Here is a 19292-nt window from a genome sequence, read left to right on the forward strand (position 1 = left end):
AGTCTTAAAAGAAATCAAAAGCTCTTAATTATTTTATGAGACATTAATATTTACTTGCTGGATGAAATTATCTTTTTCTGTCATATTTCCAATTAATGCAAGTCTTCTAGAAATTATTTATCAACTCAATACTCAAATCTTTTCAATAATATGTTCATCAATTTACTATGATTTTTATATCTTGGGTGTCACATAGTTTGTATTACACTAAGATTTCTTGTTCACTAATAAAAAAATATCAAATATATTTGGATTGCATCTGATCCATCATTTATAAATATTCCTTCTTTCATTTTCTTTGTCCCCACTCTCACTTTTCTCATCAAGTAAAATTGTAAAACTAATTGAGTTAAAATTAATCGAATAGTCGATTGGGTTTATACTTACGGGATCATAAGAAACCTAACTTAAATACAAAAATATCATATACATAACACTAGATTTTAAATATAGTAGTAAAGGATAATGTTATCAGAGAAAAATAAAATATTACTTAACGCAAAGCCCAAAATGAAAATAATACAAATTTATTAATTCTACAAAAAATCATTTGTAGAATATACCCAAAAAATTGAAAGCACAAATAATTATTGTTTTTCTCTCTTTTATTAATTCAATAAAACAGAAATATCTTATTTACTTATTTATTGATTGGCTGATAGTGAATAATCCAACGGCTAATAACATGATTTCAAATAATTCAGTTATTTTCGTCTCACTAGTGAAAACTAGCCGTTGAATCGCAACGTTCGAATTCCCACGGCACACGCGCTTCTCCTCTCCCTTTCTTTCTCCCTCTCTCCTCTAAACCTTTCGTCTCCTGCTTCTTCTTCTGCTCCTCCTCCTCCGCCTTCGTTCGGTGATTGAATTCTGAGTGCAAAACCGCAAGAATGGCGACCCCTGCCAAGAGATCCCAAGCCCCGAGACGCCAAACCTCGGAAATACCGAAGCTTTCCGAGAACCTTGATCCCAATCTTCTTTCCACTCCTTGCCGACGATCGACGAAATCTCCTGCAACCAATTCGGTGAGGCCGAAGAAATCAGCATCCCAAACCCCGGTTCGGATTCCGTCATCATCGCCTTCCCCTGCCAAAGACAACAGCTTGGTTGCTCCCAAGAGGAGTTCCGTAACTCCGCTCAAGAGCTTGGACCCCGAGAAGTGTCATCAAGAGGTGGCTCGTCTCAAGGAGAATACGAGTAAAAGCGAACCATTGGCGGTGGAAGATATGGAGGTTACAGATTCGAGAGCGAGGGCGATGAAGCAATTGCTGCTGGAGGAGGCCATGAGCGGTCTACCGGAGTCGGGGGCCGGGCGGGTGACGTACTTGGTGAATGCATTTGAGAGACTACTTTCCATCTCAAAGGAGCCAAAGGGTGAAGATGGAGGAGAAGTCAAAAGAAAGGTGATGAATTGGGCCTTGCCTGGCTTGCATCAGCCACCGAAGGCTAAGGTAAGCGAAAATTCTTGCTCGCCTGTCTTGTGTTCGACAGATTTCCCACATATAGAGGACTCCGAAGGAGATTCTGCCGAGCATTCTTCGGTGAACAAGAAGGACAAAAGGTCAGCGATAGCAGATAAATTCGATGTGAAACAGCCTTATTTTGCTTCGTCTCTGTTATCTAGTGTTGTCTCTAAGCATTTATCTAGTTCTTTCAGATTGAGCAATGGGATCAATGGATCGGACGAAGGGCGAAGAAATAGACGAAATGTATGCAGATATATAATGTTTATCTCGTTATTTTATACTGATTTTTTTCCTCGGTGATATATCTTGGAAGTGAAGCTCTTCTTGTCTGCCATGCTGTTTTTGGTTTTGCGAAAGTAACCATCTGCATATTCCAGAGCACTGGTTTCTCAGGAAGAAGCAGGATCAAGAAGTTCAAAGTGAAAAGCCTGCAACCCTTCAAGTTAAGGACTGAGGTAATATTTAAGTAGTTCAATTTTACTTTAGGAATCCCCTTGCTCAGTTCAACAAATACACATCAGAAGAAAAAGCTAATCATTTGGTGTTCACCTGCCACTTGTTCTACAATCCAAGTCCTATAGGGAATCAAAGAGGATGATCACTACTTCTGGTTCTTGCTTAAGCTGCATTCTGTCTTAATTGTATAGTGAATCCAATAGGGCATCTCCATGTGGAGAGAAACAATTTAGCCAGATCCTGATAGCCATTTTATGAAACATATGGGCATATCATGCCATCTTCTTGATGGTACTCACTGTATGCCAAGCAACTACTACTTACCTGTCCTTATATCATGATCATATGTATGTCCTTTTTGTGTTAGAATCTATCTTAAGCAACTTTTAACAAAATTTTTAGCCTCAGTTTCATGAAGTCATGAATATGGAATTACATAATTGATGAATTAGATCCTCACTGTTGTGAATGAATCATCAGTTTCCCTTTCTTTTTTTTACAGCAAAGAGGAAGGTTCAAGGAAGAGCAATTCATCAAGAAAGTGAACGAAATGCTTTTGGAGGAGGAGAGGAAACGAACACCAATTGCAAAAGGCCTTCCCTGGACTACAGATGAACCTGAGGTGTGCTACTTACAAAGCATATATATTCTGCCATTTTATCTAGCTTGATATTAACAAATATTCCCACTCTACAAAACAAATTTTTCTTTCGTTGTGCAAAATATAATCTTTAACACAGAACCGGAGGGAAAAGTAAATGTAATTCATTATACCAGAGGACTATCACAAGAAAGCTAGTCGTTTTTCCTTCGGTTATGTTTATTACAACTTAGGAAAGCTACATAGATATCTTTGAATTTCACTTTGACAGAAATATCGATAACACATGATATAGTAAAACTTCACAAAAACGAAGATACAATTATTAAATTTGTTTCTTTCCTGAATATATATATATATATATATAGTGAAACGCACCGATGAGAATATTTTGCAAAAGAAGTGTCTGATGTACTAAGACTTGATACCAAGTCGTGGTCTATATTTGATCTGGCACAAACTTGAAAAAACTAAAAATAAAGATTTTACAGTAATCAATCAATATTTTGTTTGTCAAGGCTTTCTGTCAATGGCAATTTTGCAGTCAATCGTTACTGTTCTACTTGATATATGTTAATTTCAATAAATGGAACATATGCCAGAAAATAGTTGCTCATATCCAACATTATATTATTGAGATTCTGTATGACCAACAGAGAAAGCATCACATAGAAGTCCTGGTATATGTCTAAATCTCTTGTGACTAGTCTAGATCTTATTCTTCCGAAGATACATGTTCAGATCAATTAAACTTCATTTTGGAAGTTATCAAAGAAATGTGTTTGTCATTGCAATCAGACCGTGAAGTGGAACCGGTTTGGCGGTTGCTTGCTTTCATTCTGATTGGGATTATATTTTCTTTTTCATCTAGAAACATGCTTGCTTTGAATAAACTGAATATATTTTTGTGGATCAAAACCTGACCCTTTGAAATTCATGTATTAGATTCTGATAAAGCCTCCCATAAAGGAGCGAACAGAACCAATCGAACTTATTCTTCACAGCGATGTACGTGCCGCAGAACGTTCTGAGTTTGATCTTCATGTAAGCTTTCTACAAGCTCATCATCTAAGTTAACTAAATTTTACCTTTTACATCAAAACTTTAATGTGAGTATTTCATTGTTTTCTTGATAGTTCACAGTATACCATCTAATCGACGCTATCTGGGGAACTATTTTGTCAGGTTGCTGAGCGTATGAGCTTTGTTGAGCAAATAAAACTGGATAGAGAAAGGCAGCAAAAGGTACAAAACCTTGATTCACAATAGATGGATTAAAATCTATACATAAAGTACTTAATTTTTTCACCATCATTTGTTGCTACACCTATTCCTTGTCACTGAAAAATGGCTTTTCTGTCTAATTAGCTGGAAGAAGAAGAGGAAATAAGAAGACTCCGAAAAGAGCTTGTGCCGAAAGCTCAGCCCATGCCTTACTTTGATCGTCCCTTCATCCCGAGAAAGTAAGTAGCTCACTCATATTGTTTCATGGTATACAATAAGTTTTTTAGACTCTAAACTAAATCCAGCTACCGATTCTTTTGCCGAACACTAAGCTTTATTTGCATTTAATTCTGACATTCTGTTTCTAATCAACCATTGTTTGCATGACAAAGATCAGCAAAACCCCAGACAGTTCCAAAGGAGCCAAGGTTTCATATTCACCACCTGAAGGAACCATAAGCGTGTGCTGCTTATTATGTTCCTCGGAACACATTTGGTCCATAAAGAATGTGTAGCTTCATTACTTAGTTCTGGTTTTCTTGGACGATCAGTCGACATAGTTTGTCAGAAGATATACCGACAAATGCTCTCCACAGAATATGGAAAATCAAGGAGATGATATCCGATATTTAGAATGTGCAGACTACATGTGATGTGTGTTGGTGATTCATCTGTATAGGAGGCAACACAAGGCTTGAATCTGAGAACAACAAATTGGTGTGGCTTTCCAGTTGCTGTTAGAAGATTAACAACTGATACTTGGTGTGGCCTTCCTTGAGGATTTATTTGTTTGATCTGTGCGATCTATAGAGGGCAACATCATCATTATGCCTGTATGCGGGTACCTTGTGATTATCAATTGTCCATATGAGACCTTTTCCCCTATTTATTTTTTCTTGTGTTACACCAGGATTCCAACTCATGGAAACTGGGCAGATTATTCCTCCTTGGACTGGCTATCCTTCTTATGTGTAATTGAAGCTTTAGTGCAATGATAATTATGTTTAATTGATGAGATACTTGAGGAAGTCTCATCTGCCCTCTTTGCTCACAGTGGTGTCCATGTTATTGCTTATAATGATGACATGATAATGCTTAAGAAGCTTTTACAGATCTAACTCATACAAGGCTCGAGCAAAAGAAGTTGATCATGATCTTAATAAATAAATTCATGAACATTGAAACTATGTCACTGAACCAGCAACATGATGTGATCACCAGTTCTGCTGTCATTCGCTGTAAGAGTCATCATGCAAGTATCGCTGCAAGAGGTGGGTGGCTCATGACACCTTGAGCACCATATGCTCTATCACACTAGCATTTTGGGTCGGAGATTGCAGCTCTTAATGTTGAGTCGATCTGTTGGAGCCGAAACATTTGGCTGTAATCAAATCATTGCAAAAGGTAGTCACAATGTCCGTAATTTTGTACTTTGGCATCACAGCCGAGCGCAGTTATTGGGTGAAAGAATCAACAAAATGGTTCACACCAGCAAAAGGATTGTAAGGAACATTCCACTGAAATAATATGTTCAAAGTAAACCCTACATTTATCTCAAGCAGAAAGATTGTCCAACAGAAGAAATAAATCATGTCAAATGCCCAAACATGTCCAACTTTTGATTAAAACAACTCCGCTACTAAAGCTCTGAGCAAAATCTTTCCGAATTGATGTCATGGAACTAAAAGATCGAGGTTGCACTTAGACACGTCCGGCAACTTGATCAAGATCTCGCTGCCCTTGAGAAGTAATCCTCCTTCCGCTGGAACATCAAAACGAAAAAGTTGAAAGAGCTTACAAGATTTCTCACATTTGTGGTGTTATATCTTATCAACATTGTCTTACTTGAAATGCATTGAAACTACTAGTCTGATCCATTGTCATATATAAAAGTAGTATTGGACATAACACAAATGATACAATGATGGTGAGAAAAAAAGTTAATCATGCTCTAATCCGTCAAGTTTCTGATTTGTGGACCGTCATATCACATATGCACTGTCTACAGGTGCACTGAGATGTCTACAAATTTCCAGTTAGTAATCTGAATCAATCATCTCATATATCCTCATAAAAAATAATAGGAAATCTGAACTGTACAAAAAGATGATGTTAATGTTGCCAAGAGACACTACACTAGGTGTTAATGTTGCCAAGAGACACTACACAGGGTATTGGACTAAAGAACATAAGACATGGGTGAACATACCGGAAGTGCTATTCACAAAGTGAGAACTGTAAGATGCATGAAATTCTTACCCTTTAGGTTCGATTTCAATGATATTCATCCTCTGCAACTGCTGCAAAATGTGGCGAGCAATGGCTCCGCTGCTCTTGCAGAAATGTGGTGGACGACTTCCATTCCTCTTGCGGCCTCCATAAATCTTCTGAAAGCCACCTACTCCAATACCCTGCCTCAAATATATCTTTCTTGCCATCGAAGCTGCAGTAGGGCCAAGACTATATGAGAACTGCTGCAGTTAATAGTCATCCCAGCAAAAACAAAATCTAGAAATGTTGCAAGTACTATTCTGTGTGATATTACCAGCTCTAATGTAGTACCAATCAGGATCATAAGGAGCAAGTTCCTTGAACCTTCCGGTCTTCACAATGTCTGTCCACTCAGGAAGTTCCATCTATTCATAAAATTAGTGCGACAAGTGGAATCAGAATAACATTATATCAAGATCATCCAAAGTGCAAAAAATAAATATCTGTGCTTCTTTCATGTGATATCAAAAACATGCCAGTGCGAGTGACCAATCCATTTGGCTTTAAATTAGTGCCTACAAGACTGTTAATCCTAGAGTTTCTCAAATTCTCAATCCTACTAACCTAATAACCAATGCCAGGGAATTCACTTACAATAACAAATATGACAGCATCTGGCATTTGTGAATTTACCAGTTAACTTTACATCATTTTGTTATTAGATAGTCAATGGCAGATTCCGTTGACTTCAGGTGGACCAAAATGCACCACCGGTAGCTAATGCGAATCTAAAGCATCTCTTACTCTAATACAATAACTTATTTTAAACTGCAAAAAACCAACATGAATCACATTTGAAAAATTATCATATAGAACATGAAAAAGTGGATATCGAGCTGAATTTTACTAATGGGAAAAGGTGGTCATAAAGGAAGTCCAAAAGTGGATGAGGGCTCACACCACATATGGGGAGTTACACAACCAAGAGAGTTTACGCTCAACCAATCACGTAAGGCTAGCACAAGGCTAGTACAAGATGATAAATGACGAAGTCAAAAATTTCTCCACAACAATGAGTAATATACATACACGATAATACCTCTTGCATCTTTCTTGGAAGAAGGAACCTCTAGCGGGAAGTTGGATGATGCAACTTACACTACCAGTGAGACATAACAGGTGGTTACTCTAGATGGCACTTGAGAAAACACTTCACACGCTAGACAATGTATCATTCCTCTTTATTCAGCAACAAGAAACCAAGATAACAAACATATAAGAATCCACTATAAACAAAATCAGCCTATGAATCCCGAAACCTTGATTGCAATTAATATTGTCGGGTGAAGAATAACATTGTTCCGGTGAAAAATTTGACTAAGATAGGAAAAAAGGCAGGTAACCAACTTGAGGCAATATATAAAGATAGCATCAGGTTTCTCTACTTGAGAACATTCCTCATGACGGTTAAAAAGTGACAACTTAGGAATATGATGAAAAGTGCCAATGCAACTCTTAACTGATTCAAATCTGAAGTGAAAAAAAAACGCATATATCTATAAGCCATTTAGGATCAATTGCCAGCACGTAACTAAGAGATCCTCTACTATAAAATAGCATTGCTATCAAGCTCGTCCCAAGAAAGTCTGATGTCTAATGGAACTCGAGACTCCAAGAAACAATATCATCCTTCATGCATCAAAGCCATACACTAAAGTCATTTCAGATCATCTGCATCCACTCAGATCACCTACCTTTGATGAAGTTCTTACATAATCAGCTCAAAAACAAACAGGTATTCAGCACATTAAAAGTAAAAAAGGTTTAATCAACATTCCCAATTAAAACAATCGTGGCTCGCATAACAAGGTGGGCCTTTAAAATCAAGAAGCCAGCACTCCGGAATCACGCTGCTCGATCACGAGAAAAAGCTACGCCATCATCTACCCTTTTGTCGAGGTCAAACTCAACAAATCATGCACCATCGTAGCAACAAATGCCGACTTGTGGATGGAACCCTCACGTAAGGTCCGCCGCATAGAAACCAAAACTAGATGGAGGGACAACAAAGCCTCAAATCTAAACACTACTAACTTTCGGGAGAAAAGATTTCAGAAAAGGAAAAAAAAAACACGACTTTGCGGATGGATTCAGAAAACAAACACAAAAAGAGAAGAGGATTAATCGGACCTTGCCGGATCGCTTGAGGTGGGCGGAGTAGGCCTTGACGAACTCGTGGGGCGAGACGTCCTTAACGGTCTTGGCCACGTCGTTCTCCATGGTGCGCGGTTGCAGTCTCCTCTTCCGCTGCTTCGGGCCTCTTTGCGCTTGCGCCTGCGCGAGAGAGAGGGTCGGCGATCCAAGCAAACTAGGGTTAAGCACGGAGGATGATCCGCCCCTTTTATAGCAGGAAATGGTGTAGTATGTAATTACACAAAATGCCCCGAGTCCGGGCAGGGGCATAAAAGACTAACCACTTTGGCTATTAATTAGTTATTTTTAACATTTTGATTTTTATATTTTTAAAATTTATATTGAGATTTTTATGTTTACGAAAGTAAAACTTATTATTGAAAAGATAATTTTATAAAATTAAAAATCAAGAGAGAAATTTTATTAAAATAATATAATTAAATATTTTACTTTCGTAAATAAAAAAAATTATAATATGATTTTTGAAAGTATAAAAATTGAGATCCTAAAAATAACTAATTACAGGGATGGAATGATATATAATTAACTCAACCTCATGAGACCGGATAAAATATTATAAATTTATGATAAAAATAATATATATATTTTTCAGTATTTTCGATTATTCAATTATACGATGTTGAAACGTACGTAATATCTCCAGCATATTAATTTTGGTATCGACAATTTTTTTTTCTTGCTATCAATATTCTTTTAATACGATCATCATATATTATCATATATCATCCGATGCATGCTCAAATTCCTTTTTGCTTCTTGAAAATTGTGTTAATACATCAACCATGAATAGACCATAAGCTATGTGTTCTTCCATCGGTGTCAGGGATCTGCTTAGCAACATCGATATTCTAGAAATATGATGGTTGGTTTACTTAATGTGGGAATGGCAGGTATATGCTATCCATATCCTCCGATAATTAATTATTATGTTAATGGATGCTACCTGTTATGCTAATTGATATCTATATAAGATAATATGATGGTTGTATTAATTTTCCATTAATACAACCGACCACATTAACACAAATAAAATTATTTATTTTATTTTAACAATATAAAAAAAAATTAATATATATTTTTAAATAAAAAAACCAGGATACTTAATAGGATATGTATTATCCCTTTAGACACTAAAGAGAGATATAAATGGCATTTAATCCTATCACACAACAAACACCTCAATTTCTGGGTAAAACAGCACATCCAGGTCACCTTCCACTCTCTTGAATTCCTAAATTGTACATACAGATGGAAAATAAAAGATGCATCTCTGGTGAACATCCGTCACAAGTGCACAACCACATTGAACAATTAACCGGAAGCAAGATTGTTTCCAGTCCAGAAAGCTGAGAACCCAAGAAAAATGAAGAAAAGGGCAGGTAAAGCAAATGTAATCTGGCAGACTATTAAATGCAATTGTGAAGATGTTTAAACTAAGCTTCGATGCATCAGCACAGCAAATTCCTCCTAGCTTATCCTCATATTTGAACACAATGTCTTCAAACATATAAGGGTAAGTGAACAGTGATCAGTCATGACGAGACAGCATCAAAATATTTTAAGATGCCAACCAAATTAACGATAGGCACGTGGTGCACCAGCAAATGAGTAGCGCGAAGAAACAGGTGCATTTGACATAGCATGCCTGCTTGAGATTGGCCTCTGTGAGATACCAGAATAAGCCCGGTTTGGATCTTCGTATCCTCCTGGTACGTAGCTAGGTTGTGCGGTGATGACTGGCCGTTCCGAGTTGTAGATCCCCTCCATCCTCTCAGCATGTGAAATAATTTCTCCCTCCCTCGCTGTAACAGTGTGGTAGTCCCTCGAGAGCAGTGGATCCCTCGGAATTATCTCAGGAACTAACCTATAAGTGAGACTGGAGACGGAAAAAAAAAAACACTTTAATTGGGTCCCCATAACGAAAAGAATGTAAAGCAATTCCCAGTAACAACCAAGAAACAATATAAATATGAGAGAATAGCCACTTATAATATAGTCATTGGACTCTTGTGACAAAAGCCGAAGAAAAAGAAAGAGCTAGTGGTTGTGAAAAGAACAAGTTCGCAGCTCATAAATTTTGTAATACCAAAACAATTATGAAATTCAGTTGCACCAAATTGATTTTGAGAGCCAAAAGTTTTGGTGCTTCTCATGTACCATCCTCAACTGCAAACATCATATCTTCAGCCCCTACTTTGATTAACCATTCCATCAAATGCAAAAATATCCTCAAGTTCTACTCAAGAAATTCTAGTGTCATATCAAACTGTTAAAAATATGCTTATTTTAGCAACAGAACAGATTAGAAAGCAAGTTATCAATATTACAATACCAAAATAATCAAGAATCACTATGGTTTAAATTGAAGAGGCTAAAGCACGCTAACTAGGAAAAGAATGTCTCCAATACGGGATATATCTACCAAGGACAAAAGCTTCCAAAGCACCTAACACACTTGGAAAAGAGGCATTTGAAGCACAAGGACAAAAGCTTCCGAAGCATCCACTTAGGATGAAAAGTGTCCAACACACTTTAACCAAGCGAAGCATAAGTGGTTAGAAGTGTCTAATTCACTTTAACCAGGCGAAGCATACATGATGTGTCCACTATGAGGACTAGCCGATGCACTTCAATGAGGTGAGCGCCTAAGCCTAGATGCCAGGTGCTTCAGGCGAGCGCCCGATTCATATAAGGCAACCAGGCGCCTAAGTGGTTCAGTTTAAGGGCAGTTAGTTGGTTCGATTGAACCAACTAACACAATTCCTTACCTCAAAAGCTACCCTTCACGCGCGACCCCAACTCCTTGAGCCAACCCTAGCGTGTGTTTTCTCCTGCTACCTCTGCCACTGATGTTTTCTCTCGTTGCCTCCGCCGCCGATGCTTTCTGCCGCGGACGTAGCGAACAGAGTCTTCCTCTATCGCCAACCGAGTCTTTCTCCTGCTGCTGCTGTCCGCTGCCGCTATCCGACTGTTGCCTGCTACTACTGCTGTTGTTCGCTGCTTTCGTCGCTACTGCTGTTGTCGTTCGCAGTGTTGTCGCAGTTGTCTTAAACTAATCATCCACTACTACTGCTTCTCACCGTTGCTTCTCTTCCGACTTTTCACTGTTGATTTCACTCTGTGATATTTTTTATCCCTTTTATTTAAATAATTATATTTATTAATTATATTATATATTTTAATATTTTAAAACGCCTAACGCCTTGGGCATTTTGGGACATTGGCGCCTAGCGCTTTTTAAACATCTTTGGCATATGATGCATCCACCCAAGATAGAAGCATCCATTTAATGCATCCAAACATGCCTTAACCAAGCAAAGCATCTTTGGCATATGATAGAAGCATCCAAATCCCCAAACATGCCTTAAAAAGGTGAATCATCTCTTGTACGTAGTGCGTCAACATACCTTAACTAAGTTATGCATTTCTTGCACGTGATGCATCCACCATGAACAAAAGCATAGAAAAGTCTATCACACTATGCCCTAACCAAGAAAAACATCCATCCATGCCTAATGTTCTAGCCAGGACAAAAGTACCCAAGGCACCCCTTAATCGTCTTTTTGCACAAAAGAACTATTGAAATCCCAACATCTTAGTTGAGACACCGAAATTGGTCAGTGTATTGTTGCACAAGTGATAGGCCTCAAGTTCAAGTCTGCATATGAAATTCATGCACATCATTTGATGTAATAATTAAAAAAAAAATCTAATGCCAACATTGTGCTCTGGCATGAACAAGCCCTTACCCGAAAAGCATGGAGAACAAATGATATGTTAGTTATCCATGACATATCAAGACTCAACACGTGGAGCCCAAGCAACTAAGAAATAATGACATGTCAAAGAGACATGTCACGTCAATATGACATCTAAAGAGAATTTTTCCTTGTTAGTGCATTTAATCTTTTGTAACCAACAATGATTTCATAACCAAGACTATAAACGAGGAACTCTCTAACTACATTCCATAACTCAAACTCTCAAACCTCATTCTAAACTCATAAACCCTCCACAAGCCTTTTTCACCGCACAAACAAATGCTGACTTAAGCGACGGAGGGGACTTTCCATGCACGCAATGCAAATTTTGGACCCGTGATGACCGAACTCTTTTCGAACTTAGGACTCACCTCCAACCATCTCACCCAACAAGTGTCAGGTCGAGCTTCCTAGACAAACTGTCAGTCACACTCCATCCCAGAGTGGCCCTCTCTCAGGTCCAAATGCAAAAAAAAAAAAAAAAAACAAGCTAAATCGAATCAACTTTATCACCTCTGGTTTACTAAAATGTGCACTTCGGATTCCAAAAAAAATTAGAATTATGAGATAATGCCCTTAAACTAAAGAATTCATATCCTCAAGCGTCAAGTTAATTTAATCAAATGTTACAATAACCTTACATAAAACACATTCTATAATAATATCTAATAAGTTACAATAATACCATAACAAAATACTTGATGCAGAAGAATAAGATAGAAAATGATATGACTAACAACTCTAAAGCACATACTCAAAGCATGGTGCTGGTATTAATCACATACCGCTCAGTTCGAACAGGGTTTTCAGGATAGTAAGCTCGCATAGTCTCCGCTTGATATGGATCAACTACGGATGCCTGATAGTATGGACCACTGGCAGACACACCAGGTGGTGGAACCTTTCTAGGTTCTATTGCATAGGAATCACTTACATGGGCTTGACGAATATATCTCAACTCTAGAGGTGTCACGTGTGACATATGATCCGACCTATATTGCTCCTCAGGAGGCAAATGAGGAGATGGGTGATATTGCTCCTCGACGTAAGTAACCGAAGGTGCCTGTTGAGGAGGTGCCTGTTGAGGCATCTGACCTGCCGGACGAAACAATGACAACAACTTGCGAACCTGCGCTTCATATCAAGTAGTAATAAAGTAAAACAAGACAAATAGAGAAACCCAACATTTGATCAAACTACAATGCACTATAGGTGAAACTCCTATATAAAAAGAGCCACGAATAAACAATATTGAAATACCTGTTTTGAGTTAAGCTCTGGACTAAATTTGATCCTTGTGTAGTAATTTTCTTGAATAGCATGTCTAAAGGTAGTCTCCGGTAGTGGTAGGCAATCCATGAAAACCTTGAATTTCACCTATGCACAAGAAAATATATAAATGTGACATGTTCCTCGTTAAATACTAAACTTAAATCTTACTCAATGTGACACTAAACTATAGTAGGTAATATCTTGATCCCTAAAAACTAACCTATATTAGATAAAAAGTTGAGGTTAAGATGATATCCGTCTAAGTTCCTTGATGATGCATATTTAATATATATATATATACATGTACACACACACACACACACACATATATATATATATGATAATCTTGAACACATAAAACATTCATGAAAAGGAAAAAAGTAAAAGTAAATAACAATTAAATATTCAGCCAAACATAAATGGACATTTGTATTTCATCCAAAACTAGCAAATATCTTTAACAATTTAAGCAAGTTGCATCTATTCATACTATCTAGTGATGCATAAACAACTAAAAGTTTTGCCTTGCTTTTCAGTGTGTCAATGTTCTTCTCTAAAGTTCATTCTACAAACTAGATTCAAGTTCCAATTGAAATATGGAAGTACTATAATTCCTCAAGTAGAACCACCAAACTACAGGATAATGTTGTCCATCTAAATGACTATGATGCAATTATGAAGGAAAAATAACAAGCAAAAAAGCTAACTTCCAAAGTCATTCAACCGTCAATAATACGTATTTGGACAAATAATAATGTTTAATTGGCACCTAGGAACAAAAATAAAAGATAATCAACATACAATGCATGGCCTATAACACAAAAAATAAAAAATTCAAAGTTATAAAGACAATAACTGAACTTTTCTCTTTTTTATCCAAGTAAACAAGGGGGAACCTCTTTTATAATGCAATTAAACTTTGGTCACATGCTGGTGATAGTTAAGAACTTTATTCAACAAATGTAAAGTCATTATGAGCATAATTGTCAGCAAAATATCATTATAAAGAAACTATGCTTCCATGAGCTACCAAAATTGTTGATACAAAAAATAAAAGCCAATATAGACGTTGGCATCACCAAAAATGTTAAGGGCACCAATCATCTTCGTGGTCAACCATAACAATAAATCCAACAACAAAGGTCAAAATGAGAAAGATCCTTGAGACAAAAAAAAAAAAGTTTTCAGTTCATTACTACTTTGTAGTCTTTTGGGTGGAACAAAGGCTAATAGTACGAATCTAAGATGCAAATATTCCATTATTCATACATATGCATTGCATATCAAGAGTGGATCACAGAGCACAATCACAAGACTGTCATACCTCGCTCAATAAAATTAGTACAATGAACTGCTTTTCTAAAATACATTATAAATTAGCCGCTATTACTGTTTTCTCTATAACCACTACCACGAAAGCAAAATGGCCTAGGTGGTCAACATTTAGCTTGATCATGGTTTATAATAGGTTAGAACAAGGAATGTCATTTTGGATACTGGATTGGTGCATACCAATCAACACCGGGGTCCTGACACACAGTACATTAGTAAGTGGAGTTCAAAGAGGAAGAAACGATGGAGAAAGAGGAGGAAGAAAAAGGAAAAAAAGGAAGCGATGGAAGAAGAGAAGGAAGAGTACTCACGATTGGCTGCATGCAGTGGGCGGTGGGGAGGTAGGCACTGCCGAAAGGCAATGACAGGGAGGTACGTGGCATCGGACAACAGTGGCAATTCTGTGCTTGCACATCAGGGGCCAGCACGAATTGAGGGAAAACTTAAAAGTTTTTTCCACTTTTTTAATGGTTTAAACCAGACTGCCAACACAGGTATGTACCATCTGATTCATACCGGTCCGAGCAAAACATCATTCCATGGGTTAGAATTATTCAGCAATTAGTTTGGATCATGGTGCACATTAGGTCACCGACTCATATTGCTTACACGTAAGAAAGATTGATCTATCATATTACACATCTATCATATTAAAACAATGGTAAGAGTTAAAAGCTATAAACTTGTTGATTTCTTTTCAACTATTTAGCTCTTTTGCTTGAGACTTAAAAGCTATAAACCAAGGTTTTAAATCTTGACCCAGTAACAACATTGATCCTTGGTTGAATGGGTATGGTACCTATACAATAATTCATCAACATTTGGCATGTGATGGCAATGACTGAATGTTCCAAACCCTTCCAAACACTCTTCGAACTATTATTTATCATATATCGAAGTAAAAATTTCTATACATGTTTAAAAGAATGTACATGATACTCATATCTATACTAATCTGCATCAATCTAACCTAGATCTGCATGATAATAACCAAGAAATACATCAATTTTCATTAGCACTATATGGATCTAAACTACATCTATGTAGTTCTAGGTTAGATTTGGTCGGATCTAACGTAAATCTATGCTATTCTACATGAATGTTGGCTGATCCGCATGGGTCTTTCAGATCTAGGTTGAATCAAATGATGTATAGCTGAAATCTAAGTAGCAGGGATATGCACACACTAAGAAACATGAGTCGTTGACATACCAGCCAGCATACCACGGCTTCACATGCTCAGCTAGGATTTCTTTATTGGGCCCTCCTATTTTAGATAACATATGCCAAGGTAATCAAAAGACTAGCTTGTATGATATCATCATGTCATCAAAGACCTTCTGCTCTCCAACCTAATGTAGGTCTTCCAATTACAATAAGAAATAGCATATCTTTGCAAGCAATGAAAACCAATAATCATAATCTAAGATAGAGTAGAACCAAAAATGTTAATCATACTGTCTTCCAATATAAGCAGACGTCAAGTTTGTTAAAACTGAGAAAAACAACAATATGAAGGCATATCTATAAGCAACATATCCCAGAACATCAATTACCTGAGCCGGGTAAGCTCCTCTGAAGGCACCTCGATCTAGGTCCATCCCACCCTGGCAGGTGGCCTTGTAGACACCATACAGAAGCTTCAGATCGTAATCGTACAAGAACAGTTTTGCGCCTAGTTTAATCTTCTCGACAGCCTCCTTCCTACCCTTGGGGAGCCCAAAGACGTGGTACCGGAAGCACTCGGGCTTCGTCTTGCTGCTGCACATGAAGATGAACCCCGAGCTCTTCTCCTGTACGGCAGGCTCCTTGTGCTTCCCGCCGTCCGCCTCCCTGCTGCTGTTGGCAGCAGAAGTCGCTGCTGCGTCCACCACCGCCGTGGTGGCGTCGCTCACCTTAGGCAGCTCCTCCTTCTTTATCTCCTTCTTCTTGATCTTCTTAAAAGGGGTGAGGGAGGCAGCTCCCTTCTTCTTCGATTTGTTCGGCTTCGGCATCTCGTTGGGGATAAAGAAGGAACCAAGAGCTATGGGAAGAAGAGAAAAACCCGATCGAAGAATCGGCGTCTATCGAGTGGGGAATTGGCGACGGAAACGACGAGAAGAGACAAGCGACTGAAACCCTAATCGGACGGAAGAAGGGGACGCCTTTATCACCTGTGCGCAGGAGGGGATGAGAGGTTTACATAGCAGGGGATGTGGAGGCAGGGGAACGGTTGGGATCTACGGAGAGGAGCGTACGGGCATCGGATGGATGACACGTGTATTATGATAGCCTAGCTGTCCCCCAAGCCATACGTGATCCAAACGTTTTAAAGGGACGATCGGGTGTTATTTATACTCACCGACACATCCACTGCGTCTTATTCTCTGCACCGAAGGGATCACTGGGCTCGTTTTATTGGTCACAGTGAAAGCAAAATTTTGGATTATTATCCTCTTTATAATTAATTATTTTTAACAGCCTGATTATTATATTTTTAAAAAAATTATATTAAAATATTTATATTTAACATCGTTATTTTAATAAAATTTGTCTGTCGATCTTAATTTCTAATTTTAATATTTTATTTTCGTAAGTGTAAGGATCATAATATAATTATTGAAAGTGTCGGGATCAAAATATTAAAGATAGCTAATTATATAAAATAATTTATAATTAATCTCAAATTTTTGATATGAAATGATAAGTAATTGTTTTAAATAAATACAAATGCAACTCCTAAAATTTGTCAAATACCCATAGGAAATACATGAAATCCGATATCAAAATCAAACTACCCAAATTTATATTTTTGAATTTCAAAAACAAAACCAATTGTAATAAAAAATTGTATTAATTGATATATATATATATATGTATGTATGTATGTATGTATACATACATCAGCCGTCTATATGATATGTTTATGTGTGTTTTTGAAATGTTTTATATTTTTTAATATTAATTGTTCCATATATATTATTTTTATATCTATATTAGGTTATACTCTTTTATTCTGAAATCCTTTGTTTATATTTACATTTTTATTTTTTTACATTCTTGATTTTTTTTTAATCTATAGATTGTTATATATTATATTATATTATTATTTATCTTTGAATGATAACATTTGATATTTAGTATTCGAAAATGATCCAACAAGTTCATTCTAGTTTAATCATACTTTAAAATTAGATAAAATTTATAATGAATATATAAGGATACGAAGAGTATATTATTGTTAACTTAAACTTATTGCTCGATCCAACTTTTACGGAAGGAAGTCTTAACAATTTACGAACTAGTCATGACGTTAGCGTTTTTATTTACGAATCCTTTTGTTTACTCCTTATAAGTAAAATAAATAGAAAAATATACCTTACATGCTTTCTTTCTTTCTTATTTTATTAACTTGAACATAAAATTACCTTTGCTTATTATATTATTGAAAAATATGTTTTCTTATCTTATTGAAAACTTCTTGAAAATTTCAAAAAATAAACAATTTCAAACAAATTCAATTACTATTTTTTTCTCTATTGTCATTAAATAAAGTGGAAATGAGATTAATAAAAAAAATGAGATTTATTCTTTATTTTAGTAATAAATCTAAGTGTAGTGTTGGATGTTTTATGAAATCTTAGTATCAAGCTTGGTGTATTGATGAAATCATGGTATAATACTTGGTGTATTGGTTTCTCTAGCAAATGGAGTGTGTATTTCTTTAAGCCCTTTCTTTATATTGTAGTAGTAGCATGGAAAAGGTGTAAATTACTTCTTTACAAATGGAATAAGAATCTCATATGTTAGAACCATAGCATTTTGTGACTTATGATAAATATACTTTCATTCTCTATCAACCAATAATGTGAGACCATTAATAGGGTTAAGGCTTAATTGTTTAAAGTCCAAGTAAAACATGGTACTCTTTATACATTTATTTTAAAAATAATAGGTAATTTCTTATATTTGATATACAATACTTTCATCGAAAAATAAAATTAAATCATTTATTAGAAAATTAGCATATTATCCTTTTTTTTAATCTAATATCGAAATGACGACCTATCTATACTATTAAAATAGAGTCATTATTGGACTCGATGAATTCAACAAAGCAAAATATCAGCATTATTATTCTTAATATTTTTTTAAAATAGAAAAATATAGATTTATAAAAATAAAAATGATAAAGGAAAGATCAATAAAATTAATCTATAATTAAGGAAACAATTTTGTTGATAATTCTATATTCATGTCTAATCTAGTCAACATGGTATTTATCAGTTTTGATATCTTTGAATACAAACAGATAAGAGCTAAATGAAAACAGATTCATTATATGAAAAAATATATATTAAAAAAATATTTATATCATAAATAAAATAAATAATTAAGCGTGAGAGCGAAATGAATCGAAAGATTCTTATTTGGTTTGGTAAAAGATAATGATATTTAACTCTTCATGTTTCTTAAAGTTTTTGGAAAGGAATTTTAGTGTCGATTTGAGTTATAATGTTGCTATACAAACTGTGAATAAATGAAGATAATAACATATCTAAAATTTTGCCTGCTCAAAATTAGGGTTTTATTTTGGCACAAAATATATGGAGATTAACAATCCATTACGTGCAATAATAATAATAATAATAATCCATTACGTGAAAAACATACGTCGTATGTTACGGAGTTCGATATCCAGAGGCTAACAATGGTACCATACGATCACGTGAGACGCGAACGCGTAAATCTAACGCGTGACGGAAGCAAAAAGCG

General features: G+C 36.2%; 3 protein-coding genes across 3 annotated transcripts; 1 reads left to right on the top strand and 2 right to left on the bottom strand.

Annotated features, from left to right (window-relative positions):
- Positions 1-794: 794 nt before the first annotated feature.
- LOC135677311 (microtubule-destabilizing protein 60-like) lies at positions 795-4787 on the top strand. Its single transcript, XM_065189502.1, has 8 exons — positions 795-1561; positions 1658-1709; positions 1844-1921; positions 2425-2544; positions 3469-3567; positions 3709-3768; positions 3892-3986; positions 4140-4787. The coding sequence occupies exons 1-8, from the start codon at positions 891-893 to the stop codon at positions 4204-4206; spliced, it is 1242 nt and encodes a 413-aa protein (XP_065045574.1). The 5' UTR covers positions 795-890; the 3' UTR covers positions 4207-4787.
- A 458-nt stretch (positions 4788-5245) lies between these two features.
- Positions 5246-8337, bottom strand: LOC103990093 (small ribosomal subunit protein eS19). The gene is made up of 4 exons (XM_009409123.3): positions 8149-8337; positions 6293-6383; positions 6007-6190; positions 5246-5509 (listed from the first exon to the last, which is right to left on the bottom strand). Exons 1-4 carry the CDS (start codon positions 8236-8238, stop codon positions 5449-5451), a joined length of 426 nt encoding a protein of 141 aa, XP_009407398.1. The 5' UTR covers positions 8239-8337; the 3' UTR covers positions 5246-5448.
- Positions 8338-9552: 1215 nt separating this feature from the next.
- Positions 9553-16841, bottom strand: LOC135677312 (uncharacterized). Its single transcript, XM_065189503.1, has 4 exons — positions 16094-16841; positions 13194-13310; positions 12719-13062; positions 9553-10048 (listed from the first exon to the last, which is right to left on the bottom strand). Exons 1-4 carry the CDS (start codon positions 16529-16531, stop codon positions 9748-9750), a joined length of 1200 nt encoding a protein of 399 aa, XP_065045575.1. The 5' UTR covers positions 16532-16841; the 3' UTR covers positions 9553-9747.
- Between the last annotated feature and the right edge of the window lie 2451 nt (positions 16842-19292).

The sequence above is a fragment of the Musa acuminata genome, chromosome BXJ1-6 (assembly GCF_036884655.1).
Source record: "Musa acuminata AAA Group cultivar baxijiao chromosome BXJ1-6, Cavendish_Baxijiao_AAA, whole genome shotgun sequence".
In the NCBI taxonomy this organism is placed as follows: Eukaryota; Viridiplantae; Streptophyta; class Magnoliopsida; order Zingiberales; family Musaceae; genus Musa; species Musa acuminata.

Coding starts and splice junctions, on each gene's coding strand:
- LOC103990093 (XM_009409123.3), bottom strand. CDS start 8,238: ATGGAGAACGACGTGGCCAAGACCGTTAAGGACGTCTCGCCCCACGAG. Junction 6,384..8,148: donor ACCTCAAGCGATCCGGCAAG/GTCCGATTAATC, acceptor TTTTATGAATAG/ATGGAACTTCCTGAGTGGAC. Junction 6,191..6,292: donor TTGGTACTACATTAGAGCTG/GTAATATCACAC, acceptor GCCCTACTGCAG/CTTCGATGGCAAGAAAGATA.
- LOC135677312 (XM_065189503.1), bottom strand. CDS start 16,531: ATGCCGAAGCCGAACAAATCGAAGAAGAAGGGAGCTGCCTCCCTCACC. Junction 13,311..16,093: donor GAGGAGCTTACCCGGCTCAG/GTAATTGATGTT, acceptor TCTTGTGCATAG/GTGAAATTCAAGGTTTTCAT. Junction 10,049..12,718: donor AACCCTGTTCGAACTGAGCG/GTATGTGATTAA, acceptor TTCCGTCTCCAG/TCTCACTTATAGGTTAGTTC.
- LOC135677311 (XM_065189502.1), top strand. CDS start 891: ATGGCGACCCCTGCCAAGAGATCCCAAGCCCCGAGACGCCAAACCTCG. Junction 1,922..2,424: donor CCTTCAAGTTAAGGACTGAG/GTAATATTTAAG, acceptor TTTTTTTTACAG/CAAAGAGGAAGGTTCAAGGA. Junction 3,987..4,139: donor CGTCCCTTCATCCCGAGAAA/GTAAGTAGCTCA, acceptor TGCATGACAAAG/ATCAGCAAAACCCCAGACAG.